The sequence below is a fragment of the Rana temporaria genome, chromosome 4 (genome assembly GCF_905171775.1).
Source record: "Rana temporaria chromosome 4, aRanTem1.1, whole genome shotgun sequence".
NCBI classification, from domain to species: Eukaryota; Metazoa; Chordata; class Amphibia; order Anura; family Ranidae; genus Rana; species Rana temporaria.
In genome coordinates this window covers 87797911-87812748 of record NC_053492.1, presented here as the reverse complement: position 1 = coordinate 87812748, position 14838 = coordinate 87797911, and the positions used below count along the sequence as shown (strand labels likewise).

Sequence of the window (14838 nt, the reverse complement as noted above, 5' to 3'; positions counted from 1 at the left end):
TTAGAACTTTTTCCACCTTTTTAGTGTGACTGTACAACTCAATTGAAAAACAAACTGAAATCTTTTGGGGGGGGGGGGGAATAAAAAAAATTAATGTGGTTGCATAAGTGTGCACACCCTCTTATGCCTGGGGATTTAGCTGTGTTCAGAATCAAGCAATCACATTCAAACGCATGTTTAAATAGGAGTCGGTACGAATCTGCCATCATTTTAAAGGGCCTCTGATTGACCCCAAATAAAGTTCAGCTGTTCTAGTAGGTCTTTCCTGACATTTTCTTAGTCGCATCCTACAGCAAAAGCCATGATCCACAGAGAGCTTCCAAAGCATCAGAAGGATCTAATTTTTTGTCAGGAGAAGGGTACAAAAGAATTTCCAAGGAATTCGATTTACCACGGAACACAGTGAAGACAGTCATCATCAAGTGGAGAAAATATGGCACAACAGTGACATTACCAAGAACTGGTCATCCTTCCAAAATTTTTGAAAATACTAGAAGAAAACTGGTCAGGGAGGCTGCCAAGAGGCCTACAGCAACATTAATTGAGCTGCAGGAATGTCTGGCAAGTACTGGCTGTGTGGTACATGTGACAACAATCTCCCGTATTCTTCATATGTCTGGGCTATGGAATAGAGTGAAGAAAAACATCCAAGCCCAGCTAAATTTTGCAAAAACACATCTGAAGTCTCCCAAAAGCATGTGGGGAAATGTGTTCTAGTCTGATAAAACCAAGGTTGAACTTTTTGGCCATAATTCCAAAAGATATGTTTGGCGCAAAAACAATTCTGCACATCACCAAAAGAACACCATACCCACAGTGAAGCATGGTGGTGGCAGAATAATGCTTTGTGGCTGTTTTTCTTCAGCTGGAACAAGGGCCTTAGTCAATGTAGAGGGAATTATGAACAGTTCCAAATACCAGTCAATATTGGCAAAAAACCTTCAGGCTTCTGTTAGAAAGCTGAACATGAAGAGAAACTTCATCTTTTAGCATGACAACCACCCAAAGCATACATCCATATCAACAAAGGACTGGCTTCACTAGAAGAAGATTAAAGTTTTGGAATGGCCCAGCCAGAGCCCAGACCTGAATCCGATTGGAAATCTGTGGGGTAATTTAAAGAGGGCTGTGCACAGGAGATGTCATCGCATTCTGACCGATTGTTTTTGCTAAGAGTGGGCAAATATTTCCAAGTCAAGATGTGCCATGCTGATGGACTCATACCCAAAAAGACTGAGTGTTGTAATAAAATCAAAAGGTGCTTCAACAAAGTATTAGTTTAAGGGTGTGCACATGTATGCAACCATATAATTTTTTATTTTTACTTCCCTCCACCTTAAAGATTTCAGTTTTTTGTTCAATTGAGTTGTACAGCTTATAGGTCACATTAAAAAGGTGGAAAAGGTTCTGAAATGATTTATCTTTGTCATTTTTTTTGACATCACAGAAACCTGACTAACAGTTTAACTTTTTTATATCCACTGTATGTGACTCAGCAGAGGGCATATTGGACCTCTACACAGAGACCACTGCTCCAATAGATAGAACAAGGGTGCTTACTTCTCTACAGCATGCTGGCAGGGGACAGGCTTTTCTACACCATCTGTAGCTGCTTTCTAAGAAAAATACATTTTACACACATTTTGTCATTATGCACTTTGAATGTATGTAGCTGATTTAAGGAAAAAATACATTTTGGGTTTTAAAAGCAATTAATTCAAATCAATCAAGGTACATACACACACACACTATTTAAAAAAAACAAAACAATCAGATTATCAAGTTATAAGATTAAAATATATATTGAAGTAATTGGCCTATGAGCACACGCCCTCTATAGGACCTCTCATGTTTAGTGAACTTTTATTGTATTAATTTTTTTCTCTCTACATTACTAGGAAAGGCAAATTTCTCACTTGATTTTTACAAAGTGATTTACATAGCTGGTTGTGTAGAGCACACAATGTCATTGGCCCCTGGTCACATTTCATTGGCGGTGTCTTTCTAGTGATTACAGTGCAAACCCCTCTTCTTGCCCTGTAGCTTTGACTTATATGGGAATTTCCTCCTGCCCTCCAGGCAGGTTACATTATCCCTCCGGCAGAGACATAAGATTGTGGTATTTCTTGTTAGCACTATTTTGTGTGCCAGTGTGAGCGCCAATTGCTGACTGTGTAGATGCCTAGTGATGGTGGAGCCAGAGTTTCTTGTAAAACTGGAAATGTGGGAATCAGAGAATTTTTCTTACTAAGTAAGGTGATAAATGAGAGCCTGCATGTCCTTGTGTTTCCAGCACACATAGGTCAACTTATCTTTCTGTTGTTGTTCAGGTTGTTCAGCTTGTGGCTTGCAGCTAATTACTACTTTGGAGTGGATTGTCAGCCATGTGGCGCATGTTCAAACCTGGTTTCCATGGATATTGACACACAGGCATGAAGTGGTAGCAACACGACTGCTAAACACATTTAGCTACAATCATCATTAAAAGATTAAAAGCACTGCTTTTTGTACCCCTAGGAATTAGAGTAATGTGTTCATGCTTTGTTCCACCGACTAAAACTTTTAATTTACCACTTTGTATATAAAGACATTAACATAGTGCCGTCATGCTTTCTAGTTTTCTCTATTCAGATTGCAGGCTCTGCAAGTTATACATTGCACCCAATTACACTTGATATACCAAGGTTTCTTCAGGAATTGTGTTGTGGGCAGTTACAGTAGCCTAACAGCTAGCACTTCTGCCTTGCAACACTGGGGTATTTTGGTTCAAATCCAAGCCATAACACTATTTGCATGAAGTTTGCATATTCAGCCTGTGCTTGCACAGGTTTCCTCCAGGCATTCTGATTTCCACCCATACTGCATAGACATGCTGGTAGGATAGTTGGCTCCTGTCTAAGTAGGCCTAGTATATGTACTGTATGTGAGGTAGGGATCTTGGATTATAAGCTAATTTTAAGAGCAGTTACTAATGTGAAATAGTATGGATCTTGGACTGTGTAAGCACCTTGAGCTCAAGGACTGATGAGAAACAGTATGGAAAGTGCCACACCAGTTGTTACCTTTTTATGTAAATACCTGTAATAAATAATAAAATGGCTACCTGCAGCTCTGCTGCCTTTCCCTCCTGGGTTCCCATGGGTTCTGGTGGTCATACTTATCAGCTTCATATGTCCTCTTCTAGAGGTTTACATGTACACAGTGTTCACCTGATTCTGTGAGCTCACCTTGTGCCTGGCAGGTGGGGCAACTAGTAGTAATGGCTGCAAAAAGATGTTGGACTTCCATATCAGTCATATTTCTGCTGTATACCTCTGCCAATGGGTAACGGGGTCTTTAGTACGAATCCAAGCCAAGACACTATTTGCATGGAGTTTGCGTGTTCTGCCTGTGCCTGTATGGATTTCCTCCATATATTCCAGTTTCCTTCCATTCTCCAAAGACATGCTGGTAGGTTAATTGGCTGCTGTGTAGTATGTGTATGTATTAGAGGTAGGGATCTTAAATTTAAAGCTCTTTTGAGCTCAAAGATTGATGTGAATGTACAGTATGTGAAGCTCTGCATCAATTGGTGCTCTATAAGTACTTGTAATAAAAAAATATGACTACCGGCGGCTCTGCTTTTTCTCCCTCATGGGTTCTGGGGGTTATACTTTTTCAGCTTCATATGTCTTCTAGAACCTTTTAGAGGCTTTCCTGTACACAGTGTTCACCCGATTGTGTGAGCTCACCTTGTGTCTGACTTGTTGGGAAAATAGCAGTAATGGCTCCTACAATACTGCTATGTACTTCCTGCAGTGAGGACAACTACCACCATTGGTACATTTCCCACTCTATCAGGCTAGTGTTTCCTGATTTGCACATGTGGCTTTCTACAGTAATAGGTGCAAGCCTAGGAAAGGAGACTGTCTATTGCGAATAGCACCAATCAGCTCAGTAAATGCACCAGAGAGACTGCTGCCCTATGGCTGGTAATCATCATCATCATCTTCTTCATGCGCTCAATATTGCTAGAGGAATCCACATTTGCTGCCCATCCCTCGCTAGAATGGGTAATTTGTACTGTTAACTGCATGGCACACAGACAAACCTTATATACTGTTTATCTGTGCAGAGGGGCCATGAGTGGGGTATGGGTATGCTGCTTTTGTTACAAAAGTAAAAATAACTGTTCAAGAATAAGTTACGGCTTCATAGGTAACTGTAGATTCACAGGATACTTCATGTGTGTATTACATCATTTTACTGTAAAATACAAAAGTATTGGAATGATAATTCTCATAAAAGTCACAATTCTCTGTTTTGATTCTTGCAGATGAGTTGCACAACTGGACCTACCGGGTAGCCAAGAAGACCGGGCTGGATGATGTCACCATTCTGACATATGATCCTGTGAGGAAACGAGCAAGGTGTATCCCGTATGACATTCAAGCAGTGGCAATCATAATTGTTGTGCTCAAAATCGTATTCGTCCTCAACGATGACTGGGAATGGTAAAGCTCATCACAAAGCATAAATCAATCAAATGCATTTATTATACAAAGTTACAGTTATGCTAGCCATGTATGCATCAATTCAGCAATTTTTTGTTTTTTATTTTTGATTTGATTTGCTTTTTATATTTAGAAATATTTTAGTGCAAATTTGGAAGCGCTTTCCTTCATTGATGTCACAACTGTTTTTGCATTTATATTCAACCCCAATTGCAACCTGAATTGCAGTTGTTTTAATAGCTTTTCATAAAAAAATGTATTGCGTGCTGTAAAAGATTACATTGTAAAACATTTGCAGCTCGTTACACACGTTCTACAATCCTACCGAAAGCTTTTAAAATGTTCCAAATTAGTTAGGGTAAGTTTAACCACTTGGCAACCACCAGCCGCAGTTAAAATGCAGCAAGGTGGCTCGGCTGTGCGAATCGCAGTACATGTAAAATTTAGATTTTTGGTGGTTGTTAAATGGATTATTCACCCAATAGTGTATTCTTCCTCTCCATTCAATTTAATAAAAACTTGAAGCCACCATAAAGACAGATAGGGAAAAAAAGCACAGACAGGGAGTTGGAGTTAGTCAAATCAATCACCCAATAATGAATTGCAGCATGGACCTTCTTACATAACTGAAGTGTGCATAGAAACTAATTATTAGTTAAAAAAAAACTGTCACTGTGGATTGTTGATCCAAAGGGTTCAGATTTGCCTTTAGGACATGGGGGGATTTTCTTATTGAATAATGCCAAGGATGCAAGTTTTCCTTTTTATCTGTTATTTGTCTGTTAGTTGAACTTAAAGAGGAAGTAACACCCCCCCCCCTAAAAAAAACGGGGGGAAAAACCCTGCAAGAGAACGGCATAATGTGCTAGTATGCGTAGCATACTAGCTCATTATTTGACACTTACCTGAGATCCAAGCCCCTTGAAGTGCTCCTCATTAGCATGCGCCGCCATGTCCCCTCGGAGCTTCTTCCTGGTATCGCCACTCCGGCGATGTGATTGGCCAGAACGGTGATGACGTCACTCCCGCACATGTGTGCGGAACCGGCATGATCCCATTCAGAATGCCGGAATGCTCAGTGCGCCTGCGCCGTTGTCTATGGCGCGCATACACCATAGACATCGATGCAGTGTTTTCTGCAAATATCTCCTTAACCGGGTAGGTTAAGCAGATATTTCTTGCACCTACAGGTAAGCCTCAATTTAGGCTTGCCTGTAGGTGCAAGTTGTCAAAGTGGGTTTATAACCTCTTTAAATAGGAGGTCCAGCCCCCCCATGAAAACTTAAGTCAGCAGCTACAAATGCTGCAGCTGCTGACTTTTAATATATGGTCACTTACCTGGACAGGGAGCCCGCCATGTTGGCACCCCAGCCGATCTTTGGATCAGCTGTCGAGTGCAGCCACCCCCGTTCCGGTAAGGGAACCAGTGTGACGCCTTTCCGCTTCACAGCTGGTTTCCTACTGCACATGCGCGAATCTCGCTGCGTTTTCTAATTGGCCCGGTGGCGGAGGAAGGAGGCTGAACTTCCGAGAGACGGCGCCATCTCCAAAAGTGGGGAATGATACCTGTCAAAAACAGGTACCCATTCCCCCTCCCCCAAAAGGGGGGGGAGACAAATGAGCGGAAGTTCCACTTTTGAGTGGAACTCCGCTTTTAATGTCTGAAACATTCCTCTGCCTCTTACCAAGTGCCTGATTTCAGTGGCAAGTTTTTTTTTTTTTCCTGGGGGCTCCAAGGTGAGAGTCATGGGAGCAGAGACATGAACTGTACCAGAGATCTTGCTAGCAGTCTTTTAGGGCAGAAACAAGTCCTCTGGTTCATTACCAGTGAGTAGATTGTAGACTTCACTATTTGTAAAACCTTAAACTTAATTTGAGAAACTCTGTCTTAGAAGGAGGTGGTGGGTGAATAAACTTGCCAGCACAGATCAAACACTGATCTAATCTGGACTGACTGTACAAACGAAACTAAAATACACATATGTTGCATTGACTTTAACAAAACACAACAGAACCAGTAACATAAAACTGCAATATGTTTTAAGATTAATGACTCAATGGCACATTCACTCATGGGGTCTAATTAAACAGGGTGTGTATTGGTGGCTGGGAGCCCCTGGTGCTGTGTACAGCTGTCGGCCACCCATAGACCTGAAGTGGCACATGCGAACAGACATAAATCTCAGAACACAGACATCTGTACGCATGTGCCAAGTAGCAGCACATACCTGCGTAGAGCCACCTACAGCCTTTCATGTCTATCGCGGGCTGCACGCAGCATCAGAGATTCCCCTAAAATACACAGCAAAGGTTTATTTGTTGCAGAAAAAGGAATATTGTTTTTACATTTAAAAAGATAAGAGGATACAAACCTTTCTATGTGTACTTTCCTTTACAGTCAGCTTAGTAAAGATAAAAAGTAATAATACTGTTGTTTTACTTTTCTATAATGAATACAAAAATTACATAATTGTGTTTAATTTTTTAACAGGCAGATCTCAGATATTGCCAGTAAAAGAAATAAGACTGAAGGTAAGGTGTGTGTGTGTGTGTGTGTGTGTGTGTGTGTGTTATGACATTTACATGGCAATTTTGTAGATGGGAGGAAGAGAATTGAGGAGGTGTATTCCCCAGTATCCAATCATATTCCAGCTGTCATTGTGCATGATTGCTTTCTGTGGGCAATACCTTCCAAAGTATGCCAAAGAGGAAGAAAAAGGCCACATATGATGACGTCATAGTGCTTAAATACAGTTTATTCCGGTAACAGATCCAGAGCATCACATCCCACCTGTCATTTATCTGCTGCAAAATGGTTCCCCATAAAGGGCTTAATCATGGTAAAACAACCCATTCGGTTTAAAATAGAAATGAAAGACAAAACATGTTTGTATAGATTTAAAAAAACACTAAAAAATTACTTTATTTTTTATTTTTTTACCTTTTTCTATAAATGTTCACATTCTCTTTGTTCTCAACTGTATCAGAGCTGGTGGGAGGAGAAGCAGCAGCACACTGAGCTTCTTAGTAAATGGCTGTGCAGTGGGGGGAGTGTCAGGACAAGTCTGATCATTGCAGGAGAACATACTGAGTTCCCAGTATATCTAGACAAGGAAACATGAAGTGGGCTGTATGAGGTATTTACTGACAGAAAAAAAAATGTTTTACTATCCAAAGTTTAAACAACAAGGGCAGAAGATTTATTAGATGGAACGTTGACAAAATTACTGAAGGAGTATTAAACCCAAAAGAAAACATTTATTATATTGCAGCTTACCAACTCTTAGGTGTGACGGCTGTATTAGTTTCCCTTTTTTAGGCTTGCTTTGTTTTATTTTCATCTGGTGATCAAACTGGTACCCATATATACTCGAGTATAAGCCGAGGCACCTAATTTTACCACAAAAAATGGGAAAACTTATTGACTCGAGTATAAGCCTAGGGTGGGAAATGCAGCAGTTACTGGTACAGTAAATTTCTTAAGTGTTCTAAGCAACCAGCATTCAGTATTAGACCTGGTCAGACATATTCCATCTATTCCTTTGCAATATAAGTCTCTATAAGGAGACTTTTGATAAACAGTGGTGGCTGTTCAGTTATTTCAGCACAGAACACTGCAGTTGATGTGTAAGAATTGTAATTTTTTTGTTGAGTCATAAATACATGCAATTCCAAGCTGCCCCAGGGACCATATCTTTGCGACTAAACCCCTCAGACCTCTGTGGACCACCACATCCTCATGTTCAGGCTTGTCATTCCATAGGATAGTGTTCAGTGCTGGCAGCATTAGGGAGAGGGTGTAAAGTGCTTTCTCAGAGAACACTGGTGTCAGAGTGAAGTCCCCAACAGGCGGCAGAAGACTTAAATCACTTACTTTTACGGGGCCGCTCCGGTGTGCGCGGGGCCGCTTCGGTGTGTGCGGGTGTTTTTCTGTCTCTCCAGGGCCGCTGTGTGCTTTTTCTGCAACTGGTGTGAGCCACGGCTACAACAAAATGGTGGCGACTCGTAAACAATGCAGGCTGCTGTTAGACCTCTAGAGGTCTATGCCTCATATTCTGTATAGCATGACAATCCGACTCTAGAGGTCTAACAGCGGCCTACGTTGTTTACAAGTCGCCGCGGCTCACACCAGTGGCAGAAAAAGCACACAACGCCCCCAGAGAGACAGAAAAACACCCGCACACACCGGAGCGGCCCTAAGCACACCCGCACACACCGGAGCGGCCCCGGAACAGTAAGTGGGGACACTGACTCTAGTATAAGCTGAGGGGGGCATTTTCAGCCTAAAAAAAGGCTGAAAAATTTGGCTTATACTCAAGTTATTTTTCAACAGAAACGCTCTCTTGCACTACAGGGATGAGATAGACCATTTAACACTGGCAGGGGTGCTTAAAATGACCAGTCTTTATGTATGTAAAATCCTAATCCCAAAGGTAATTTTTTTTATTTGTTTACTGTAACTGCTTTTAAAGTATTAACTGGAGTTCAGCTTCAATTTGTTAGTGTAATTAAATTTGCTACTTCTAACGCTCCCCTCCCTCAGACTGTTGTCTAAATCTGCCTCCTGAACTCCTTCATCCAGAGTGATGTTTGTATAATAAAGGAGGTGTATTATTGGCCAGATAACCAGCTGAAAACAGGGAAAAATATACAACCACTACATATACTGATTGGTAAGATACAATATCAAACATTTTTGTTTTTGAGATTAATACCGATTTAACCACTTGCCGACCACACTATAGCCGAATGAAGGCTACAGCAGGGCCGGCTAGTTCTGCAATGCCGCCATCACTCCGGCCGTGTGCCCGCTGCAGGGCGTGGCTGTCACGCTCTGTGATCCCAGTGTTCAGAGGACAATTCTGATCACAGATTGAGGAGCCAATCAGCGGTTCTTTACCACGTGATCAGCTGTGTCCAATCACAGCTGATCAAGGATCTAAACAGAAGCCAATTATCGGCACTCCTCTTCTCATGCTGACAGCATGAGGGGAGGAGAAGAGAGCCGATAACTGTATATTCTAAAAGTGACATGTACACTGATAATTAAGGCACTAATTATCAGTGCCATCCCAACAGTGTCACCTATCAGTGCCCATCATTACAGCCTCATCAACGCACATTGGCATAGCACGGACAGGGGTTTTTCGCCTTCCTCTGGATCAATAAGGGAGGTAGGATTCACTGAAACGTCCCTCCCGTCACTTACTGAAACCCTACCCCCCCTATCGGCATCTGCCCCCCAGTCCGTCAACAACTATGACTAAACTGAGTTACTCGGCAGCAACCATTTGGGGACTAAAGCCATTTGCCTCAATATTACCAGCCGCCACCAAAAAAGTCTTAAGGAGTGAACGACTGTTTAGAATCGATCGACGATCGACAGTCAAACACTACACCTGCTTATCCAAACCAAAGCGCATATCATGCGCTCTGATCAATAAAAGATCGGCAGTAAGACACTGAGCAGAAATTCATGATCTCATCCTACAATGCGATTTTAGACTGCCTCTTTATTACAGAAAGCTGGCTTACAGCTGACTGTAACACCATTCTAGGTGAGCTGGTGCCAGAGAACTATCGCATAATAACAGAAAACAGAGTGGGGCAAAGAGGAGGAGGCCTGGCAGTGGTCCACAAGAGTTCTCTCGATCACTAAACCAGTCCTTCAAAATACACTTCCGTTCATGGAAACCCTCTCCCTACAGCTTTAAACAAACCCCCAGGAGACCGTCCATATTCTACTCTGCTATAGACCACCCGGTCCAAAATCGCAGCTGCTCACATCGTTGACAGAATTCGTTTCCACTTTTACACTAAACAGCAAACATCTTTTGCTGCTTGGGGATCTCAACCTTTGGGCAAACTCCTCACAGGATCCCGTGGCCGTCGCCTGCATTGACCACTTGGAAGGACTAGGTCTGCAGCAATTAGTATGTGGGCCCACACATGCTTCTGGTCACACGCTTGATCTTATTTTCAGACAAGATCTGGAAGTAAAAATTCTGGAAAATGGGCCGTTACCATGGACAGACCACCACGTAATCAAATTCCTGATTACTAAAAATGCCCCTTTGACAAAAACACCAAAACCAGTGACAACACACTGGACCAGATCTCAGAAGAAGCTCCATTCAGAACTCTTCAAAACAACATTAGTGAATAAACTAAAAACAATCCATTCACATCAATCAGCCACTGAAACCCTGGATGCCATTAACACAGCTCTACTACAGTCAGCCGACTTAGTAGCGCCCAAACGCAAAACCTGCATCCGGAAAAACAACTCCAGCTGGTTTAACGACCAGCTGGCGTTGTTTAAGCAGGAAAGCAGAAGAGCGGAAGCAGCTTGTAAAAGAAGCACCACAGATGAAAACCACGCCATCTACAAGGAAATAACAAAAAAATACCATAAAGAAATTTTCAAGGCCAAAAAAAATCATTTTTCCAAGATCATCACCAATGCCCTAAATCGTCCCCGCAAACTCTTCAAGCTTGTCACCCAGACTATAAATCCAGTCTGTCTAGAAGCTCCCAATTCAGATACCCAAGTATTTTGCAATGAATTATCAGATCATTTTGTTAACAAAATCGAAAAGGATCCGTGAAAGCATTCAGCAAAACAGCACCCCGCCAAATCCCCCCCTCAGTCACCCGCCCAATTCCCAAGGGAATCCGCCCCAATCAACAATGTTTACTCTAAAACCCATCTCCATCGAGGCCACAAAAAATATCATCAGTGCCCTGCGAAATAGCACAGCGCCAAATGATATTATCCCCACCAAACTGCTTAAGGAATGTGCCGATATTCTGGCACCACCTATCAAGCAGCTGATTAACCAGTCATTCAGGGAGGGCACAGTGCCCACCCTGTTGAAACATGGTATAATCAACCCCATCCTAAAGAAACCCACCCTTGACCCCAAGGACCCTGAACATCGTCGTCCCATAACAGGCCTGAACGTCTTCTCCAAGGTAATGGTGGTACAACAGCTGCAACAGCATTTAGACACCCATAATTTGCTCGATCCTTTTCAATCGGGTTTCCATCCAGGGCACGGGACGGAAACAGCGTTGCTCAAAATATGGGATGATGCTCTCGAGGCCGCAGACAAAGGAGAATCTTGTCTTCTAGTACTCTTGGACCTCAGCGCAGCTTTTGACATGGTAGACCACAAACTATTGCTGACTCGGCTAGCTAAAGTAGCGGAATGTGACTTATCCTGGTTCTCCTCCTTTTTGGAAAACCGATCACAAGTAGTGAAACTGGGACCGTTCACTTCTGAAAAACGCACAGTGTCATGCGGAGTCCCGCAAGGATCCCCGCTGTCCCCGGTGCTGTTTAATATCTATCTTCGCCCCCTTTTTTAAATCATCAGCAGCCAAAAGCTGCTCTACCACTCTTATGCGGATGACACACAATTGTACTTTCGCATCTGCAACAAAAAGGATCATCATCTCGATCTAGAGAAATGCCTCTCTTTGATAGAGAACTGGATGACAGAGTTATCTTAAACTCAATGGGTCGAAAACAGAACTTCTCCTGTTTCACGCCAATCGAAAGAATCAACCGGCAACAACCTGGACACCTCCGCCCATTCTGGGCAAAATCATCACCCCTAGCACCAAAGTCAAAAGTCTCAAGAGTCATCTTTGACACCTACATGCCAATGGATGCACAAATAGGGTCAGTAGTCAGCGGATCCCACCAACTGCTGCGCCTACTACGCAGACTTATTCCATTTATTCCCAAAGAGGACATAGCAGTCGTGGTGGGAACTATTGTTAACTCCAGGCTGGACTATGCAAATGCTCTCTACCTCGGACTCTCAAAGTACCAAATCACTCGCCTGCAGGTCGTTCAGAATACTGCCGCGCAACTAGTGACTGGGAAAAAACCTTGGGAATCAATCTCACCCTCACTGAGAAGCCTTCACTGGCTGCCAGTGAAAGACAGAATCACTTTCAAAGCACTCTGTCTGACGCATAAATGTATTTTGGGAAATGCCCCTAAATATCTATGCGAAAAACTAAAGGCTTACAACCCCAATTGAGTTCTGCGATCCTCCAACCAAAATCTACTCCAAATCCCCAAAACCAGATACAAGTCCAAAGGAGAAAGAAGATTTGCTGTCCTAGGCCCTCGACTTTGGAACACTTTACCAACATCCATTCGGTTGGAGGAGAACCACTTGGCCTTTAGGAGAAAGATCAAAACCCATCTCTTTTGAGGTCAAAGGAGAAATGGTCAATCAAGCGCCCAGAGGCGATTCAGTTTGCATGTGCATCGCTATATAAGTTACTCACTCACATCAGTAAAGGAGAAAAATTCCGTTTGCTAAATTTTATAACAAATTATGAAAATGTTTTATCTTTTTTTTTAAATGTTCAGTCTTTTATTCGTTTATTTAGCAAAAAATAAAAATAAATACCACCAAAAGAAAGCTCTATTTGTATGAAAAAAAAAATGATAAAAAATGTTGTTTGGGTGCAGTGTTGCATGACTGCACAATTGTCATTCAAAATGCGACAGCGCTGAAAGCTGTAAATTGGCCTGGGCAAGAAGGGGATAGAAGTGCCGGGCAGGCAAGTGGTTAAGCCCTTTAGATATTTCAGTGTATTTATCCAGCATATTTCCCAGAGTCATGACCTTTAGGGGTTTGTTTTTCCTTTTGTCACTCACATAATGGAATGTATGAGACTTGAAGCAATCCTTGCACTTCAAGACCATGGTAGAATTTTCTAAAATTACATTTTAATAATAAAAATATTTAAAAGTGAAATAAAAGATGGCAAAAGAAACCTAACTGGCAGGCAGACTTTTATTGCAGAAGTGACTCTATGTCTTTTCTGCAGTAAAAGCACATTAGCTGCCTGGGCTTGCCTTGGTGCTGACATAAATTTACCTCCATTTGCGTGCATGGGAGCGTTAAATCCCAGGCTGATCAGTCAAGATGACTAAGAAACCTAAAACGTAAGGAGGCAAGGGAAAGATGGAAGCACCAACAAGCAAGCTGGAGGAGAGGCAAGTATAGTGGAGTTTAGTTCCACTTAAAGTGGAGGTCCACACAAAAAGGGAACCTCCATTTTACGGAATCCTCCCCCCCCCCTTCGTGTCACATTTGGCACCTTTCGGGGGGGGGGGGTGCAGATACCTGTATAATATAGGTATTTGTACCCACTCCTGGGCATAGGCCCCTGCGGGGGTTACACCACTACCCCCCCCCCCCGCTGTCTTCTGGGAGACGCACAGATTCCAGAAGACAGCAGGGACCATTTTGATTGCGCAGTAGGGAACCAGGCTGTGAATCACTTCTTGATTCCCTTACCAAAGATGGCGGCAGAAGCATCCGAGGGACAGGTCGTCCTCGGGTGCCGTCATCGCGGGCGCACTGGGCAGGTAAGTGTCCTTACTTTAGAAGTCAGCAGCTGCCGTATTTGTAGCTGCTGACTTAAAAAAAAAAAAAAAAAAAATTGTCAGACCTCCGTTTTAACTCAATAAAAGCATGTAACAACCATACAGACAGTGTTACAGCATACGCCTTCTTTCTTGGCTGATGTATACAGCGGGACCTGAACACAAAAAGTTAAGACTTTGCCATCTTATTTCTTACATTAAAGTGGAACTGCACTCTCAATCAGCATTGGCTATTTTTAATCCTTATGTTGCCAGCATTAGTAAATGGATAGGAACGTATATCAAATGTGTTAAACGTGTTTTTTTTTTTTTTACATTTCTTTAGTTACTTCCTGAATTCTTGCCTAGGCAAATGATGTCATTCATCCCAGGAGTCTTCAGGAGGGCCTGAGCTAAGGGCAGATGGATTCCAGGAAGTAAATCTTACATGATACATCTGCCCTTAATCAAGATGACCACTGACAGAAATGCCAGGGGGTGTTTTTTAAAATTATTTCTCTGCAAAATAAAGCATAGGGATATGGGTGGATGGAAGAGTTTCCTTTGAATATAAAAAATTTATGAAATAGCATTTTTGGTTTGTGGTGCTCAGGTGCAGTGCAGTTCCGCTTTAACCACTTGCTGCCTGCCATATAGCAGAATGACGGTGGCAAAGTGGTTGTGATATCCTGACTGGACATCATATGACGTGATCAGGATATCACTGCTGGCTTGCGGCGATCGGAGGTGCTGTGTGACAGTCTGAGTCTGTCATTCAAAGCGTGACAGCGCTGAAAGCTAAAAATTGTCCTGGGCAGGAAGGGGGGAAAGTGCCTGGTATGGAAGTGGTTAAAGAAATGTTAATTGCGCCTTGGCAATAGTCAGAAAATTCTACCTTTTTGTCTTGATTTCCTCCTGAAAGTTGGCAGTACACTTCCTTCGCCTTGT

General features: G+C 42.5%; 1 protein-coding gene across 2 annotated transcripts in view; it reads left to right on the top strand.

Annotated features, from left to right (window-relative positions):
• The window catches only part of TAF1B (TATA-box binding protein associated factor, RNA polymerase I subunit B), a 187738-nt gene that overhangs the window by 112877 nt on the left and 60023 nt on the right, over window positions 1–14838 (top strand). For both annotated transcript variants that reach the window (XM_040348618.1, XM_040348619.1), the window contains exons 10-11: window positions 4316–4493; window positions 6985–7025. In XM_040348618.1, coding sequence (XP_040204552.1) covers window positions 4316–4493; window positions 6985–7025 — 219 coding nt within the window. The remainder of the gene's footprint in view (window positions 1–4315; window positions 4494–6984; window positions 7026–14838) is intronic.